The sequence below is a fragment of the Lampris incognitus genome, chromosome 8 (assembly GCF_029633865.1).
Source record: "Lampris incognitus isolate fLamInc1 chromosome 8, fLamInc1.hap2, whole genome shotgun sequence".
In the NCBI taxonomy this organism is placed as follows: Eukaryota; Metazoa; Chordata; class Actinopteri; order Lampriformes; family Lampridae; genus Lampris; species Lampris incognitus.
This window is the reverse complement of record NC_079218.1, coordinates 44,853,687-44,872,534: the sequence shown is the minus strand read 5'-3', so window position 1 is coordinate 44,872,534 and position 18,848 is coordinate 44,853,687. Positions and strand designations below refer to the sequence as shown.

General features: G+C 42.1%; 1 protein-coding gene across 1 annotated transcript in view; it reads right to left on the bottom strand.

Annotated features, from left to right (window-relative positions):
- The window catches only part of rxfp2a (relaxin family peptide receptor 2a), a gene marked incomplete at its 5' end in the record, with an annotated part of 85,116 nt that extends 68,708 nt beyond the window's left edge, over positions 1–16,408 (bottom strand). The window contains 4 exons of the mRNA XM_056284325.1: positions 4,289–4,360; positions 9,086–9,191; positions 9,811–9,894; positions 16,252–16,408. Of these exons, the coding sequence (XP_056140300.1) occupies positions 4,289–4,360; positions 9,086–9,191; positions 9,811–9,894; positions 16,252–16,408 (419 nt within the window). The remainder of the gene's footprint in view (positions 1–4,288; positions 4,361–9,085; positions 9,192–9,810; positions 9,895–16,251) is intronic.
- Between the last annotated feature and the right edge of the window lie 2,440 nt (positions 16,409–18,848).

The following is an 18,848-nucleotide window of genomic DNA, read 5'->3' as shown; positions in this document are numbered from 1 at the left end:
TCTCTGATTTTCTGACCCAGCTATGTGCCATCTCACCTTCCCTTCTCCTCCTGGGTGATTAATATTCACATTGATGACACTGACTGTATAGAAATCCTGGCACTGCTACAATGCTTCAACTTCACACAACATCAACTTCCCCACTTAAAGCTGCAGTCACATCCTGGATTTGGTTTGCTCCACTGGTCTCACAATACATCAACTTTCCAAACTCTACCTCAATATCTCTGACCACCTGGCAATCACCATGGACATCAGTCACATCACCAGAAGTGCCTTTTTCCGCCTAAACAACATAGCTTGTCTCCACCCGTCACTCTCCTTTTTTGATGCTGAAACCGTGATCCATGCCTTCCACCACACCTGGAACTGACTACAACAGCATTCTTTATGGCTTGTCATCCAAAGTCCTACTCAAACTCTAGTACATTCAGAACTCTGCTGTCTGCCTGCTCACCCACTCCCGCCCCCGTGACCACATCACCCCTATCCTCCAGAATCTCCACTGGCATGGTTCTGTGCAGGTGTTCGCTGAGCCTACTCAGTCTACACAACATCATCTTGAGTCTCTTCAGCCTACTGGTGCTCCAAGTGTTTTGTTTTTTTTTACTTGTTTGTGTGGCCCTCAGCACAATATCAAGTTAACAAATGGGTTAAGCTCAAACACTTTCTGGCAACAAAACATCTGGATGATGGACATTGTGCTGAGGTTTGTTTCATATGTACAGTGTGATGAAAAAAGATGAACTACCTTATTGAGATGTTTCAGTATTACATACATTGTATTGAGACATGCATTCATTTTTTTCTTCCCAAATTTAGATGAAAAAAATCTTGCTAACCTCAGAAAGATATTGAACCTCATACTACAAGCACAAATTTGTAGAAGCACAAATCTATTAAAATAGCAAACTGGCGCAAAAAAAAAAAATCATTCTCTGTCTCTCGCTTCACCTGGAAGGACTCTCGTACAAACAAGTCTTCCTCCCTCTGTATTTTGAAGGCCATCATACAAGCCCTCCTTAGCGCTCACCTTGTCCTTTTAAAGAAGTTTAGATCTCAAGGTTCCTCTTCAAAATTGTTGATTATTTTTCCTATTTCAGCCATGTCAATTTGATGCTTCATTTTTCGCCACCCTTTGGCTGATGGATCATTTATTAACTCCCCGCAGGACACTCCAGTATAGAGTGAAATCAATGAGACTTAATGACTGTGAGGTGTTTGAGTCCATCAGCTATGAATTACCCACCACTCAATAGTTAACACGTTGTTTTGGTGGTAAACAGTTTTTGCAAAATATTAATCTCTGCATCTAAGCCAAATAACGCCCCTTTTGGCGTTTGCTTTGTGGCTCAGTTGAAACTGGTGCAGCTACCCAACTTTTACTAGCATATTCCACAGGGGTGGGAATCTTTTGGAATCTCACGACTCGATTTTGGTTCTTGGGGTCACGATTCGATTCAAAATCGTTTTTCGATTCAAAAGGATTCCCGATTCAAAATCGGTTCTAGATTTGGTACATAGGGGTGCTAATTTCATGATCTACTCCAGACCACTGTGTGCTAAGAAAGGCGGTGTGGCAAATTATGGCTTGAAAGCAGACTAAAGTGTGTATAAGATTATGTAGTTTCTATATCTGAAAAAGTTATATCACTTGATTGCAATAATGTGAACACACAAAGCGGGGGGGGGGGTGACTGGGTGGGATAACATGATCCTCCCATCCCATCTTCGTCTGCCTGGCAAACTCCTCACTGTCAGATGAAAAGAAGCGGCTGGCGACTCCACATGTATCGGAGGAGGCATGTGGTAGTCCGCAGCCCTCCCCGGATCGGCAGAGGGGGTGGAACAGCGACCGGGACGGCTCAGAAAAGTGGGGTAATTGGCCAGATACAATCAGCGAGAAAAAGGAGGAAACCCCCCCACCCCCTCAAAAAAAACAGCCTTCACATTTACTGCTAATCACCATTACAGAAACTGGTCTACAACAGTGCAGAAACAACAACAACAGTGTTTTGGCTGGAAAGCACATGTAGTGAAAGTAAACAACTTAACCACAATGTGGACTCAGTTAAAGACAAACTGTAATGACAACATGTGATACAGTGCCGACCTCGGAAAAAGAAGCTGTTTTGTTGACCACACACACGCACACACACACACACACACACACACACACACACACACACACACACACACATAGAATAGAGAAAACACTTTAACCTTTCGAGATGTCAAGCTCTCATTGGTCGTTCACATTTTTGAGAGAAAGTAGTCGTTCCAGAAGGCTACGTGAAAAGGAGTTCTGTGAATCTGCACTCGATTGCTCCTCCTCAGCAACCGGATCTGTATCTTGGTAAACTGAAATTGAATTTCAAGAACTGAATCTGAATTATGAGAACTGAATTTGAACAGTGAGAACTGAATATAGTTTGGAATAGAGTTCCAAACTAATGGATTCAATTTCAAATGGTCATTCAGATTCAGTTTTTCAATGCAATTATTCAAGTTAATACAAGTTCAAATTGTGTGATTCAACTTCAGTTTTTTCAAATTCAGTTTCTAGTGACACATATTTCTGCATATTTCTGCATCCAGCTGATCTTCCATACTACTGGGCCTGTCAGCTGAATAATTTTTGTGCAGTTATGACTGTATGATCAAGGACCTCCCGTCGTTGCGGTGATTCAAAACCTTTGAAAAACCTGTTTTACAATTGAGTGCTAAATCCTCAGCTGGTTTGTCGCCTAAGTCCAAGCATGGGAGAAGAGGAGATATGCAGGCAGTGCCTCCGTATTTTCCCTTCTCCCGGAAGGCGAAAAAAGGGGTGGTTTGTCACCAAGTCCAAGCTCCAGAGAAGGGGACATATGCTTGGCGGGGATCTGCACTCTACTGAGTGCACTCTCTTAGTTTCCAAATTAAAATGATTTCAATGCATTCATATGGTATCTTGTGTATTTCGGATCAGGGAACAACAGGTCCCATTTATATCCATGAAATTTATAGACCCCGATACAACAAAATATAAAACTTTAAAGGGGGGTGCATTCATTTTCTATCCACTGTATATGTATATATGTATATATGTATACATATATTTATTTTCGTGAACTCATATTCATGCATTCAGCGAGTTTTAGGTCTACCCCGGGGTCTTCTCCCAGTTGAACGTGCCCGGAAAACCTCCAAAGGAAGGCGCCCAGGAGGCATCCTAATCAGATGTCTGAAATATGTATTCATATACTCATTTATGCCCCTTTTCCACCACATGGTACCGGCTCAACTCGACTTTTTTCGTTTTCCATTACTGGAAAGTACCAGCATTTTGGTAACTGTTACCACTTTTCTGGTACCACCTTTGTCGAGGTTCCAAAAAAACTGGAGCGGGTACCAAAATCAATGCAGACCAGCTACACTATGGGGCTACTGTTATGGTAATGGAAAATGACACTCTGCGAGTCCAGTCGAGTCAAGCCGGTATCATCACTGATCACTCCTGTTAGGCAAAGTGGGAGTCCTTTCCTTGGAGTGGGCATGAGTTAGCATAACTTCTGAATTGATTAGATAACCAATCAAAAGCACAAGAAAAATAGCTCAGTAAATATGGCCCCCAGAGGCCAATAAGAAATACCAGGCTGGTCAACTTTCCATAACTGCTTAAGTTTAAACTCGACAAAGAATATTGGCAAATAATGATTTGTGTCTTATGTTAGCATCTCTAGTGTATCAAATGGGTAGGGGTTATCTCACCAAGGGAATGCAGATGCCAGTTAAAGGTATTGGATAAACTGTCAGTATTAGCAGAAGAAACTGCATGGATGCCCAGGTACATCCCAAGGGTTGCCTAATCTTTCTCAGAGTTTCCCAAGTGGCAAACCCCACGTACTATCTGGCAATGAAGGGAGCTGGAACAGAATAAAAAATGGATTTGGAATTGTGATTTGGCCCAAGGTTGCAGGGTCAAAGCCAATTGTCAGAACAGAGAAAGTGCTGAGCAAAACCATACACTTGCAGGCTTATTCATTCACTGTTGTGAAATCCGTACCACTATGTCCTTGGTTATGTGGACCTAGGGTGTCATGGCCAATACTTGAGACGTGGTGAACATCCACACATCTTCCTGGACAATATTCTTTTCACAACATTTAGAAAAAAAAAAAGATGTATAAAAAAACAGAACTGAAAATGGGTGGCTGGCTCAAAATAGCTCCATACGTTACGGGAGTTTGAGCCGTGTGGATCTTACTCTAAGGATAGTGAGCGCAGCATTATATTGTGTATTACTTACAGTCTCTCGAGGGCAGAATATTTTGAGAAGACGTTGTCGGACAACAGTTGAATCTTATTGCTCCTCAGGGAACTGTAACAGAAACAGTGAAAACCCAGTGTTACTGAAACTAACCATGTGTCTCTGCTACAGACAGTCTGAGTTCACATATACACTTAGCAAATGACAGGCAAAATAGACCAGAAGAGATAAATGGATAGAGAGAGAAAGAGAGAGCGAGACAGAGTTCAGACAATCCATGAAGACAAAGACAAGAACAGCATTTCGATTGTACTGTATTATCGAGTGTATTTTATCAATGGTGATTTATGGGCTCCAGAAGTACATCCTGTTATCACTATGCTAGATAGTCATTGCTAGCACTGTTTAACACAGTAGCAACAATAAAAGGTTTAAATGTCAAAACCTCTGGTGTCCCTGGCTCTGAAAAGGCTATCATCGGTATACAAACACTTGTACTCATAAACACACACACGCACGTGCAAATACAATTGCATACCCAACGGGGTTCATAAAAGCTAAATGTTAACATCTTCCCAGATCCAGCTTGGATCTGGATTTTATATATATAAAAAAAATTGCACGCTTAACCCACACACAAACACACATGCACATGCACACACACATCAAATCAATCAATCAAATTGCATTTTTATAGTGCTTTTCTAGCTGCAACCGCCACTCAAAGTGCTTGGAATCGATGTATAATCGTGGATGGAGGCAGTATCTCAATCTGAAATCTGTCTCCAGGCTTCTTAAAGGAGAAATCAATGAAGACTGTCCCATATATTCAAACACATTCAAACAAACGTGTAGACACACAAGAAAATGACTGGCTTTCATGGCAGACAAAAAGATAAGTGAGGTGGTGGGTCATGAAACAAAAAAAAAATCTCAGAACAAATTTCACTAGACAAGCACAAATAAAGTACACCAGATTGCCAGCAGGAAGACAAAAGCTGTCGAAGTGTCATAATATGTCAACTGTAAAATGCGATCTGCCAGACATAAATACAAAAGGTAACGCCAGTACTGAGGCAAGGCTCTAAAATCTTGCAAATCAGCATTCAGATACAGAAGGTTTTCCCAGAATCCATCAGTCATAAATAGTGTTTCTATCCTACGCGGGCAAATGAAAAGCTATAGGGTGCTTTACAAGAGACAAAACAAACAACACATAGAAAGGAAAATAAAGAGTCATGCCTATGAAATAATTGAATCAACATATTTCATTTCACATCTAATTTTCTCTGGAGGGCTACGCCCAAGAGTCATGGCTCTGTGACATAAGGCAATGCTTTTACTAACAGTGAATTAAAAAGACTAGATCAAAACATAGTATATGGCTGGACCCTGTATGGTCAATGTTTGAAACTGTGGCCAATTTGTTACAGGGACGGTCAGTGGTAGTGTCTATAATATGAATTCCTGAATATTAAATGTTCATCTGCAATTTCTCTGTAGTGGTCCCAGTAATATTTGTCACACACACACATGTATATATATATATATATATGTATATATATACACTACCGTTCAAAAGTTTGGGATCACCCAAACAATTTTGTGTTTTCCATGAAAAGTCACACTTATTCACCACCATATGTTGTGAAATGAATAGAAAATAGAGTCAAGACATTGACAAGGTTAGAAATGATTTGTATTTGAAATAAGATTTTTTTTACATCAAACTTTGCTTTCGTCAAAGAATCCTCCATTTGCAGCAATTACAGCATTGCAGACCTTTGGCATTCTAGCTGTTAATTTGTTGAGGTAATCTGGAGAAATTGCACCCCACGCTTCCAGAAGCAGCTCCCACAAGTTGGATTGGTTGGATGGGCACTTCTTGCGTACCATACGGTCAAGCTGCTCCCACAACAGCTCAATGGGGTTCAGATCTGGTGACTGCGCTGGCCACTCCATTACCGATAGAATACCAGCTGCCTGCTTCTGCTCTAAATAGTTCTTGCACAATTTGGAGGTGTGTTTAGGGTCATTGTCCTGTTGTAGGATGAAATTGGCTCCAATCAAGCGCTGTCCACTGGGTATGGCATGGCGTTGCAAAATGGAGTGATAGCCTTCCTTATTCAGAATCCCTTTTACCCTGTACAAATCTCCCACCTTACCAGCACCAAAGCAACCCCAGACCATCACATTACCTCCACCATGCTTAACAGATGGCGTCAGGCATTCTTCCAGCATCTTTTCATTTGTTCTGCGTCTCACAAACGTTCTTCTTTGTGATCCAAACACCTCAAACTTGGATTCATCCGTCCACAACACTTTTTTCCAGTCTTCCTCTGTCCAATGTCTGTGTTCTTTTGCCCATCTTAATCTTTTTCTTTTATTGGTCAGTCTCAGATATGGCTTTTTCTTTGCCACTCTGCCCTGAAGCCCAGAATCCCGCAGCCGCCTCTTCACTGTAGATGTTGACACTGGTGTTTTGCGGGTACTATTTAATGAAGATGCCAGTTGGGGACCTGTGAGGCGTCTGTTTCTCAAACTAGAGACTCTAATGTACTTATCTTCTTGCTCAGTTGTGCAACGCGGCCTCCCACTTCTTTTTCTACTCTGGTTAGAGCCTGTTTGTGCTGTCCTCTGAAGGGAGTAGTACACACCGGTGTAGGAAATCTTCAATTTCTTAGCAATTTCTCACATGGAATAGCCTTCATTTCTAAGAACAAGAATAGACTGTCGAGTTTCAGATGAAAGTTCTCTTTTTCTGGCCATTTTGAGCGTTTAATTGACCCCACAAATGTGATGCTCCAGAAACTCAATCTGCTCAAAGGAAGGTCAGTTTTGTAGCTTCTGTAACGAGCTAAACTGTTTTCAGATGTGTGAACATGATTGCACAAGGGTTTTCTAATCATCAATTAGCCTTCTGAGCCAATGAGCAAACACATTGTACCATTAGAACACTGGAGTGATAGTTGCTTGAAATGGGCCTCTATACACCTATGTAGATATTGCACCAAAAACCAGACATTTGCAGCTAGAATAGTCATTTACCACATTAGCAATGTATAGAGTGTATTTCTTTAAAGTTAAGACTAGTTTAAAGTTATCTTCATTGAAAAGTACAGTGCTTTTCCTTCAAAAATATGGACATTTCAATGTGATCCCAAACTTTTGAACGGTAGTGTATATAAAATTGTCCCTAGGTGTGTGCGTGTGTGTGTGGGCCCTGTGATGAACTGGCGGCCTGTCCAGGGTGTCTCCCCACCTGCTGCCCAATGACTGCTGGGATAGGCTCCAGCATCCCCGTGACCCTGAGTAGGATAAGCGGTGTGGATAATGGATTTGGATAATGGATAAAAAAAAATGTGATAAGGAGGATGCGAAGCAGTGTCCAGGTGGCAATGACCATCACCACGGAGACCTGGGAGGAGGACAGACTGCATGTGTACACAAGGGAGACTCACATGACACCATTCACATACAGAAGAAGAGAAAGGAGAAGCTATCATTCAAAGAGAGAAAAGATATGTGAGGAAACAGTTTGCGATAGTCATAATCTAAACTTTATAATCTCATTGGCAGAACAGTGCTTGGTAAATTCACTGAGACAGAAACTGACCTGCCATGCAGTACAGTACTAAATTTAAAGGCAACTGTATTCAAATTACTAGTACTAAATTTAAAGGCAATTGTAGGTTAAGACAAAAAGATGAGTTTTAAGTTTGGATTTAAAGGACTCAACAGACTGATTGTCTAACGGCAGCAGGCAGGTTATTCCACAAGAATGGGGCCCGGTAGGAAAAGGCCCTGCTACCAGCTGACTTCTTTTTAACTTCGCGTACACACAGGAGCCCTGTATTTTGAGAGAGAAGCGCTCGAGATGGAATGTACAGTTTAAGGAGATCAGACAGGTAAGATGGGGCAAGCCCATTTAGGATTTTATAAGTCATGGAACATGGATAAAATGGATAGGAACACGGATAGGAAGCCAATGACAGGTGGCAAGAATTGGTTTGATATGGTCAAATGTTCTAGTTTTAGTTAGGAGTCTAGCTGCAGCATTCTGAACCATCTGAAGTCTTTCAGTACTAGCATGTGGGAGAACTGAAAACAGAACATTACAGTAGTCAAGTCTGGATGAAACAAATGCATCTATTAGAGTCTCTGTGTCAGCCACGATGGGAAAGACCAAATTTGGGCTATGTTACGTAAATGAAAAAAAGGCAGTCTTGGGGATTTCTTTAATGTGCTTACCGAAGGAAAGGCTTGGATCATGACAGGCCGCCAGGGCATCATGCAGGGCCGACATACACACACACACATTCATACCTAGGGACAATTTGGTATGGCCAATTCACCTGATCTACATGTCTTTGGACTGTGGGAGGAAACCAGAGCACCCAGAGAAAACCCACGCAGACAACATGCAAACTCCACATAGAGGACGAACCAGGACAACCCCCAAGGTTGGACTACCCCGGGGCTTGAACCCAGGACCTTCTTGCTGTGAGGCAACCGCACTAACCACTGCGCCACCATGCCGCCCCATATCAATCTCTATCCAAGTTAATTAAACCATCTCTCGCTACATCTATTCAAAGACAAATAGCAGATAATTAGAGGACAGCATGAAGGTTTCTTGAAGACAAATGTGTGCTGGTATAAGTATCTTTTATTACACCCAACCAATGGAGCCCAATACTCAGTACCTTCTGTGAAACACAATGGCTGTCTTCATCAAAACATGCACATACATGCATGCACGCATACGCACACACACACACACACACAAACACATAGTATATATACATCCACAGGGAGAGGAAGGTGGCAACTTACAGCCAAGTAACATTAGGAGAGAGTTGAGGCACATCCTGCAGGCTAACTTCCACACACTCCACCTCTGTCTGTATGCAGTCACACATCTCTGGATACTCCTGTAAGTCTACACACACACACACACACACACACACACACACACACACACACACACACACACACGGACAGAACTTCAAGTGGCATCAATGATTTATTTCAGTGATGTGAAATGCATGGGCTAACATTCATCATAACACATTTGGCCAGATTCCCCTCCGTCCTCACTGTGTCTGTTGCATAAAAATAGGGCAATATAATCGTGTCTGTGCCTAGACGTGGCTTGATATGGTAGAGCAGTAAGCATAATTGCGAGCCAAATTGGTCGACAAAATTGCACTGCACCAGCAGATCTGTATTAACACACCCCCAGCAGCACCACAGCCCCAATTTAAGAGTAGGTGGGCTTCTTTCAGGCCTTGAAATTACCAAAACCGATGCAGGTGGGAAGAAGTAACCTTGCACTTGAGCAAATTGCCAATCAGCCTTGCATTTGTGTCTCTGTCAGCTCTGCTCCAGCCTCAGAATAGATCCGACATCTTTCATCTTTGCTCTTTTTCTTCTCTTTTGCTGTCCAACACGGTGGCACGTCTCTCATAAGGCACTGATAACCAGTCATCACGTATTCAGTGGTAGGCCTTATTAATAAACATGTGTACACTCAAACACACAAACAAACACACACTTACAACACCCGTCTAAGAAGGAGCGGTCCACAGGGTTGGCCGTCTGAAGTGTTCGACCAAATAAGTCTGCCCATCCAGTGTTGTCTCCTGCAAAGCCAAAAAAAAGGGGGAAAAAAGATTTATTTGTAGAATGGTGGATGAAATGCCGCCAGATAAAATTTATTTGGGAAACTACTCCGTTGGTAGCTTTCAAGTCCACTGGCAAACAGACCAGTTTTGAGTGTTGAAATGTGGCAAGTGTAAGAAATGATAGTCTCTTTTAAGTCCACTTAAAACCCTCCACCTGTCATCATAAGCATATCAGTCTTTCTCTGGGTTAAAACTGCTCATATCTAAACAACATATAGGTTAGTCCATGCACTACACACATGTCACATTGTTAGAATTAATACTTTTGTTCCTTGATAAGGACGGATATACTTTTCAACCAAGGCAAGATTTGGACAGGCACAAGTCATACTTCATTCACAAGTAAAATGTGGCCTTGCACCAGCACCTCCTCTGGTTGGTCCGGGCACCTGTTCGGGGGGGGGACTGGGGGGGAATAGCGTGATCCTCCCACACGCTACTTCCCCCTGGTGCAACTCCTCGCTGTCAGGTGAAAAGAAGCGGCTGGTGACTCCACATGTATTGGAGGAGGCATGTGGTAGTCTGCAGCCCTCCCCGGATCGGCAGAGGGTGGAGCAGAGACTGAGACGGCTCGGAAGAGTGGGGCAATTGGCCGGACACAATGGGGGAGAAAAAGGGGGAAAATTCCAACAAAAATAAAAAAGTAAAATGTGGCCAACTGTAGGAGAGCAAAGATCAGAACATTGCTGGTCCACTCAGCTGACAGCTATCTGAGACATGCATACAAAGTAAGGAGCCATGATATTGGATTTTTGTCAATATCTGATATGCCAATATTTTGTAACTCATTTTGGCCAATTGCCAATGCTGATACACACACACACACACACACACACACAGATAGATAGATAGATAGATAGATAGATTTTTCCACGTAATTGCAGAGAACATCATGTATCTATTTTTCGCTGGTGCCTGTTTCTCTTTGTTGTTTACAAATTTGTTGTAATGGTCAGGATGACGGCTCTTAAGATGGGCAATTATATTTGTAGTGTTGAAGGGATGCAATTTGGCTCCTCCTCCCACAACCGGTGTGGGAGAGGAAGCATGTGTGCATGAGTGTGTTGAAGGTTGTGAGCTGGAGGGACACATGTTGAGAATGAAGGACTTAATAAGTAGATGTTTGGGAGGTGGGTTTGTTGACAGAGAGGAATGGAGAGAACTGTGGTTGTTTGGGGTGACTGGCAAAGTGAACGGATGTGATGTTAATTTATTAAATTATGTTTTAAGCCATGCGAGGTCTGCTGTCAAGCTGAGGAGTACAGCCCATTAGGAAAAGAGGAAAGTTGAGGTGTGGAATATGTTTAGCGGTTTAATGAAAGAGATGTTAATATGTTGTGTGGTTGAGACGAACAGCGTGTTGGTGGATTTGTGGAGGGGAGCACTTTTGTTGTGATTGGGGAAGGGGGGAGGGTGATGTTGGATTTTGGTTAAACAGTATACTGTGTGTGGTATATGTGTATTTTTTGTTTGATTTCTTTGATTTGGTGTGTGTGGGGGGGGGGGGGTCTGTAGGCTGGAAGCCATGCCAAGGCCTACAGGTTATTTCACTATGTTCTGTCTTGTCTTCCTGTGTTGTCGTTTTTGACTCTTGTCCTCTGTGATTCTGTAGAGTTCGACGGGTTTGTGAAATGTTTTATTTCCCTATCAGTTTGGTACATGTGTGTTGTATTTTGAATGTTTTTTCTATAGAATACAAGAGAAAAAAAAGCAGTCATTGCAAATATAACTTTTCTATAAAACCCGAACGCTGCACACCGCAGACACACTTGTTGCACCCTCATTCACGCTCAACGCGAGAGATACGATGATTTGACACGCGCAATATGCGCACCCTCACAATGGGGTTTGTGTCGCTTGTGCGTAATTGAAGCATCATCTTATTGGCCTGCCATATCGGCGGAAATGTCCATTTCGGGCCAATGCCGATATTTCTTTTTAAAGCCTTTATCGGCCGATGCCAATGATACGAAGACATCATCGTGCGTCCCAAATACAAGGTCAAAGAAAAGAAACATATTTTAACAGCTGTGTAACTGAATAAAATCATGAGCTTGTGTAAGAAAAGTATTCACTGAAACCCTAAAAAGACATCGAGGAGTTTCACAAAATCTTCATTCAAATTAAGCTGTCACAGTGTGACACGCTGCACAGGGAAGAGCTAGGATAGCGCCACTAATGTACATAATGAGCATTTAGTAAGAGCTGCTTTACTTGGACCTTACATGAAGCATTACAACTTCAAATTGATATTTCATGTGCGGCATGGTGACTTAGCTGTTTGCACTGTTGCCCCACAGCGGGGGTTTCTGGGTTGGATGCAAGGCTTTCTGTTCAGTGTGTATGTGTGTTCCCTCCCGTGTTGCCATGAGCTCACGACTGTTGAGAAAGGCTCCAACCCTGACGCTGAGTTGGGTTAAGTGGGCACAGAGACTGTGTGAGCTGACATTTGGTTCACCAGAAAATAATCACTTCCATATCATGAGTGTTATAACTTACAAAAATAACAAAGAAGTTTGGAAATACAGAAAGTCTTATTATGAGATCTGGGATCTTTGCCCCTTTGGATGTGGCAATTCACCTTCATCACCTGTCATTAGCTCTATAATTAGTTCTGTGATAGAGCACAATTGTTTATTGTCATAACTACTATTATCTTACAATTAGATTCCATCTTTTCACAAATCACTGCTGAGATTTTTTTACACCATGATAATCCAGCAAATCTTCTGTTGTCATTTCAGCCACCTTCCAGACAGAACTACCTTAAAGTCTGTTTGACTTGCTTATATCGCCAGAATGTGCGAATACTTTTTTTTAAAAGCACGATTTGACTATAATGCCTCATTTAATATTAGCTGAAACGAATGACATGAAAAATCATAATGTATAATAGCTAATAGGAACTGAATGAAACTAGAAGTGAGTGTGTGTGTGTGTGGGTCCTATGATGGACTGGCGACCTGTGTGGGGTGTCTGCCTGCCTTACGCCCAACATCTGTTGGGAAAGACTCCATCATCATGACCCTAAAGTGAGGGGAAGGGGTGATGGAATGTGGTTGGGGACGGCGGAGAGGATATTTGGAAAGATCAAGGGGGGGATGCCGAGAGAATGGGTCAGTATGACTGAGAGAGGCTGTGTTGGATGACGAAGAGGAGATAGAAATGTGTGTGGGAGAAGCAGAGAGGAGAGAGAGTCAGATGAGTGTGAAAACGAGAGCGATGTACAGATGTTTAAGAGGGGAGGAAGTGAGAAGCCGGCTGTGGAGAAGGTGTAGGAGAGGGTGATGAATGAGATGGATGTAGGGAGGATATGAAGGAATCTGAAAGTGATGTGGAACAGTGTTGAATGTGAGAATTTTGACTTTTTATTACGACACAACAGGGTGTTCAATAATGTAATAATCAGTAAGTTTGATGTGAATGTGAAGACAGAATGTGGTGTGTGTGGTGTGGGAGAGGAAGCATGTACAGGTTACCTCACTATTTCCTATCTTGTCTTCCTGTGTTGTAGTTTTTGATTCTTGTCCTCTTTGATTCTGTAGAGTTCGATGGGTTTGTGAAATGTTCTATTCCCCTATTGGTTTGGTATATGTGTGTTGTATTTTGAATGTTTTTTTCTATAGAATAAAAGAGAAAAAAATAAAACTGGTATGGATGATGGATGGGTGGGTGGATGTATGTATGTATGTATGTATGGATGGATGGATGGATGAAAGTAAGTAAATAAAATTTTATTTATATAGCACCTTTCAAATCCTAGGTTACAAAGTGCTTTACAAAAGGGATAAAAGGCTAAAAGAACAAAGATGAGTACAACACAAACATTACAGCAGGTCATTACAACAGCACAATACAACAGTTAGAGGTATCACAAATCAAAACAGTGTACATGAATCAAGCACGAAAAAAGACAGGTCTTCAGCTGTGACTTAAAACCCTCCAAGAGGTTTTGCTGACCTGACTCCCAGGGGGAGACTGTTCCACAGCCTGGGAACCAGGACAGTGAACTGTTAAGCACATTTGATAATATGTGCAGGAGCAAAGTCATGTTAAATAGCATATGTTATGCACAGTGATGTCATTATTATGCGCGTACATGTTAGGATGCTTTTGTGAGCATGCGCAGAAAATAAACGGTCGGTGTGAGTTCCCAGACCAAAAGAGACGATGCCGGTGTGTCATTTTTCTCCCGGGAATGAACCACATTAAGACAGAGAAATGTCTAACGCTACATGAACACACGGTCCCCTCGGGTTTTCAGCCTTGAACGAGGTACAACTAGCAGGCCTTGTCCAGAAGACCTTAGGGGCCTAGCAGAGGTATACGACACAGGTAGTTCACTAATATACTCTGGAGCAAGATTATTTAAAGCCTTGTAGATGAGGAGGAGGATCTTGAATTGAATCCTAAATTTAATTGGAAGCCACTGTTGTGACATCAGAATTGGGGTGACGTGAGAACGATATGAGGCCTTAGTTGAGCAGTCTTGCTAGAGTTTTGGACTAACTGTAAACCGGGTAACAACAGCTTAATAAAAGGGCATTACAGCAGTGTAAGCAGGAGGAAACAGAAGCATGGATAATCATCTCCAACTGTGGGAAAGATAACAGTGGGCAATTTTTTTGCAATATTCCTCAGGTGAAAGTAGCAGAACTGAATAATGTCTTGATGTGTTTATCAAATTTCAGCTGATAGTGAAAAATGACTTCTACGTTTTTGGAAAAAGACTTTATATTACTGGCCAATGAACCAAGGTGTTGGAAGACATTAGAAGAGATGTGATCTTGGGAGAAAACCAGAACTTCAGTTTTACTGTGACTTAATTAAGAAACATTTTGTGACCTCCGGCTACTAACCCCAGCCAGACACTTGTGCAGAGTACTTAAATTTGAGAGGTCTAATGGATAAGTAGAGTTGTGTATCATCAGCATAGCAATGACAAAATACACAACCAAGTTGATGGATCAAGTGTCCTAAGGGGAGCATATAATGAAAATAACATGGGTCCAAGAATTGATTCCTTAGGCACCCCACAAGTCAAAGGAGCAGAGGTCCTTTTGACCTTGTCATCAGTGAATACAAAACAACTTCCGGTTAGAAAAATAAGAGAAAAACCAGTTTAGTACAAAACCAGAAATCTCAACCAATTTTCCTAGCTGATCAATTAAAATGGCATGATAAATAGTGTCAAAGGCCACAGACAAATCTAGAAGAACTAAAATGGCAATTTCACCATGGTAAAGCTGTGTGAGAATATCATTCATGACCCTTAGCAGAGCTGTCTCGGTACTGTGTTTCTGAAGAAAGCCTGTCATTTTCTGCAACCAGTCCCAGAAGATGCTTGCAGACCAATTTTTCTAAAATTTCAGATCCAACAGGTATCTTAGAAATAGGTCTATAGTTTGTTGGTGTGCAAGGATCTAAGTGCAGTTTCTTTGGGAGGGTTTGAACTGTGGCCACTTTAAAGGATTCAGGAACATAGCCTGACGAGAGGGACTGGTCCACAAAAGCAAGCAGAGATGGTCCAATTACTCTAATGGCTTTTTGAAGTAATATGATAGGCACAACATCCAAGGCTCCTGGAGTCAGTACAAATTTAGTTGCTGCATGCACGTTTGCACCAGCACTAAATGGTCAAACTAACAGTGATGTACATGCTGTACCCACCTAGTGAAAAAAGTTGAAACGTTTGACTGATTTAGTCTAAATCATAGAAAACACTATCAGAACGGGCAAAGGACATCATTCATAATAAGCAAAGAGCAGGATGATTGCTAAATAAAGCAATAAGGCCGGAAGATACTGTGATATGTTTCTCAAGCTGCCGAATTAATTTAAAACATCAGTGAGAAACTGCTGCCTCACGTTGTCAGTTTTTCCAAGTGAAACAGGCCAGTGAAACTGGTGCTGGTGGCAGCCATGATGGTTTCAGACGCACATTTAAACAGTTATTTACTTATTTACCACAAATTTATTCATGGATTCAGCAGTCACAACCAGAATATGTAGATAAGCTATATGATCTGAATAAACCCTCTCAGTGAATTTTGTGATGCGAATAATCTCTCCCAGAGGATAATGTGATTGGAATAACCTCCCATTATGAAGGAGGTGATCTGCATGTCTCTGTGAATGATAACCAGTTTTGGTAAAACCACGGTAAACTTGGCACAAAAAATGGCAGTTGTGCCCTTTGTTTTTTTCTTTTTTTACCACTTTTCAAATCACTATACTGACACATTCACTCTCATCATACATGAGTATTTACAGATTTGAACATTTGTGTGTGCACACACACACACACACACTCACCGCAGTGTCGCTCGTCAGCTCCGTTGTGGCAGTCTTTGTGTCCATTACACTGCAGTGCTTGAGGGAGACACACACTGATGTTCCCACAAGGGAACTGGCCCAGGGGACAACTGCTTTCTACTGCCGCCCTGCTGGCCACTATTGCTGTTGCTTGAGGGAGGGAGGGAGGGAGGGAGGGAAGGAAAGAGAGGAGCAAGACATAAAGAGTGGGAGAGGATTAGACCAAGAAATAAATAGTAAAGCTTAAGCTGCCAAAAAAAAAAAAGCATTGAAGCATAAAGCATAAAACATACAAATGTTCAGCGATTGGAACACAGAATCTTGCCTGACCCCAAAACTGTGATTGCATGCACAGCTAAAACAAGAACAGGCAGAAAAGATTGTGAAAGCACCTAGTAACTCTGGAAAGTATACCTCTGGAACATTATCACCACAGTGCAATGAGGCTAACAGGCATCTAAAACTAGTCTTGGACAGAAGGTCCTTTGGCTGGTCTACAGAGTGTTTTAGGCTGTGTAGTCCTTCTGACCTTCTGAGTCTCTGCACCTCGAGTGACCTGTTACATTGGGTAGAAACAATCCCTTTTATTCCATGGCTTGCCACCCGACACGAACTTCCAACTCACACGTTGAGAGAGGACATGCAACGTTCCCTTCCGCTGGCTTGGCTTCACCGATAGCTGTCACGGTGTTCATTGTTACGACAACAACAAAAGTGTGATCACGAATGAAAATGAAATGTCACTGTAGGCCCATCCACGATTGCAATGTTTCATTGTTTTAAATGTGTTTCGATTTTTTCCCCTTTCATTTCATATCAAATTGTTGTATTTTAGGGCTCCAGCTGGTGTGGTGGTCTATTCCGTTACCTACCAACATGGGGATTGCAGGTTCGAATCCCCGTGTTACCTTCGGCTTGGTCGGGCGTCCCTACGCACAATTGGCCGTGTCTGCGGGTGGGAAGCCGGATGTGGGGATGTGTCCTGGTCACTGCAATAGCGACTCCGCTGGTCGGTCAGGACGTCTCTTCGGGGGGGAGGAGGAACTGGGGGGGAATAGCGTGATCCTCCCATACGCTACGTCCCCCTGGTGAAACTCCTCACTGTCAGGTGAAAAGAAGCGGTTGGTGACTCCACATGTATCGGAGGAGGCATGTGGTAGTCTGCAGCCCTCCCTGGATCGGCAGAGGGTGGAGCAGGCTCGGAAGAGTGGGGCAATTGGCCAGATACAATTAGGGAGAAAAAGGGGGGGGTGTTATATTTTATGTGTTATGTACTTTTTTTTCAATTCAATTCAATTCAATTCAATTCAAAACTATTGCAGACTCAGGGTCCATAACAGACAAAGGCAAATAGGTAAAAGACAAACCCCAGACAACACAAAGAGTAAACACAATAAAATAACACAAATGGAACAAATCAGTGTCTGATAAGAAGGCAGCTATACCAGTGGTCCCACTGCTGGGATTGGTAGCATGTGGCACTGAATCTTATATTAGTTAAACTGTTGATGATTACATTATCCGAGTCATTGAGCCGGCAAATAAATTTGTGCATGAGATTTCTTAGAAGAGCCTGAAAGGTACTGACTCCTGCAGCCACAAAGATTTCACTTGCACTACACCATCTAGGTGTAGCACCAGCACCATCTAGTAGCATTCTCATAGCATCATTATAAGCTACTCGAAGCCTCTGTAAGCTTGCTTTTTTGTAGTTTGACCACAGGTGTGCAGTATAAAGTGGTGTACAATATGTAGTTTGACCACAGGGGACAGTATAGAGTGTTGTACAATATGCTCTGAACAGACATCTTCACACTAACTGAACGCATACCAAACTTGCGTGACAGAGTGTTTGCTTGTGCCTATATCATGTAGCATTGCCTATAAATATCATCATCGTCTGTCATTTGTTCAGTAATATATTGCCCAAGATATTTCACCTTATTACATACCCCAAGATTATTATCACACAATTTAAAATCAGGGAATTTTAGCTGATTGACCTCTTTGGTTCTTCAGATCATGACAACACTCTGACTAGCACTGTATTTGATATCGTGCTGCACACAATACACAGAACATATATGAAGGAGCTGCTGGAGACCAGTGTTACAGGGACTAAGAATGACAAGGTCATCTGCAGATACAATATGGTTCACCAAGGTATTACCCATCATGCACCCAGTGTTACAGGCTTTCAACTGCTTGGACAAATCATCAATATATAAATTGTAGAGGATTGGAGACAGAATTCCCCCTTGTCTGACACCATTGCTAACCCCAAATAGGGCTGAAACACTATTACCCCATACTTTATTCAGACACATAGGTAGGTCCATATTAAAAACAACAAAGAAATACAACACAGGACAACAACACGAAAATATAGCTAAAAACAGCAATTCACAAGTCCACAATGATTAAAACCTATACAGACATTTGTTCCAGTGTGTCCAGAAACAAGAGGGGTACCTTGTGTGACGTTGTGTAGGCTCACAAACATATGACTTGCACTTGTCCATCTTGGAAGCTTGAGCAAGATTCTGAATACATCATTATATGCTACATGCAGCTTTTTCATTTTTGCTCTGCTATAA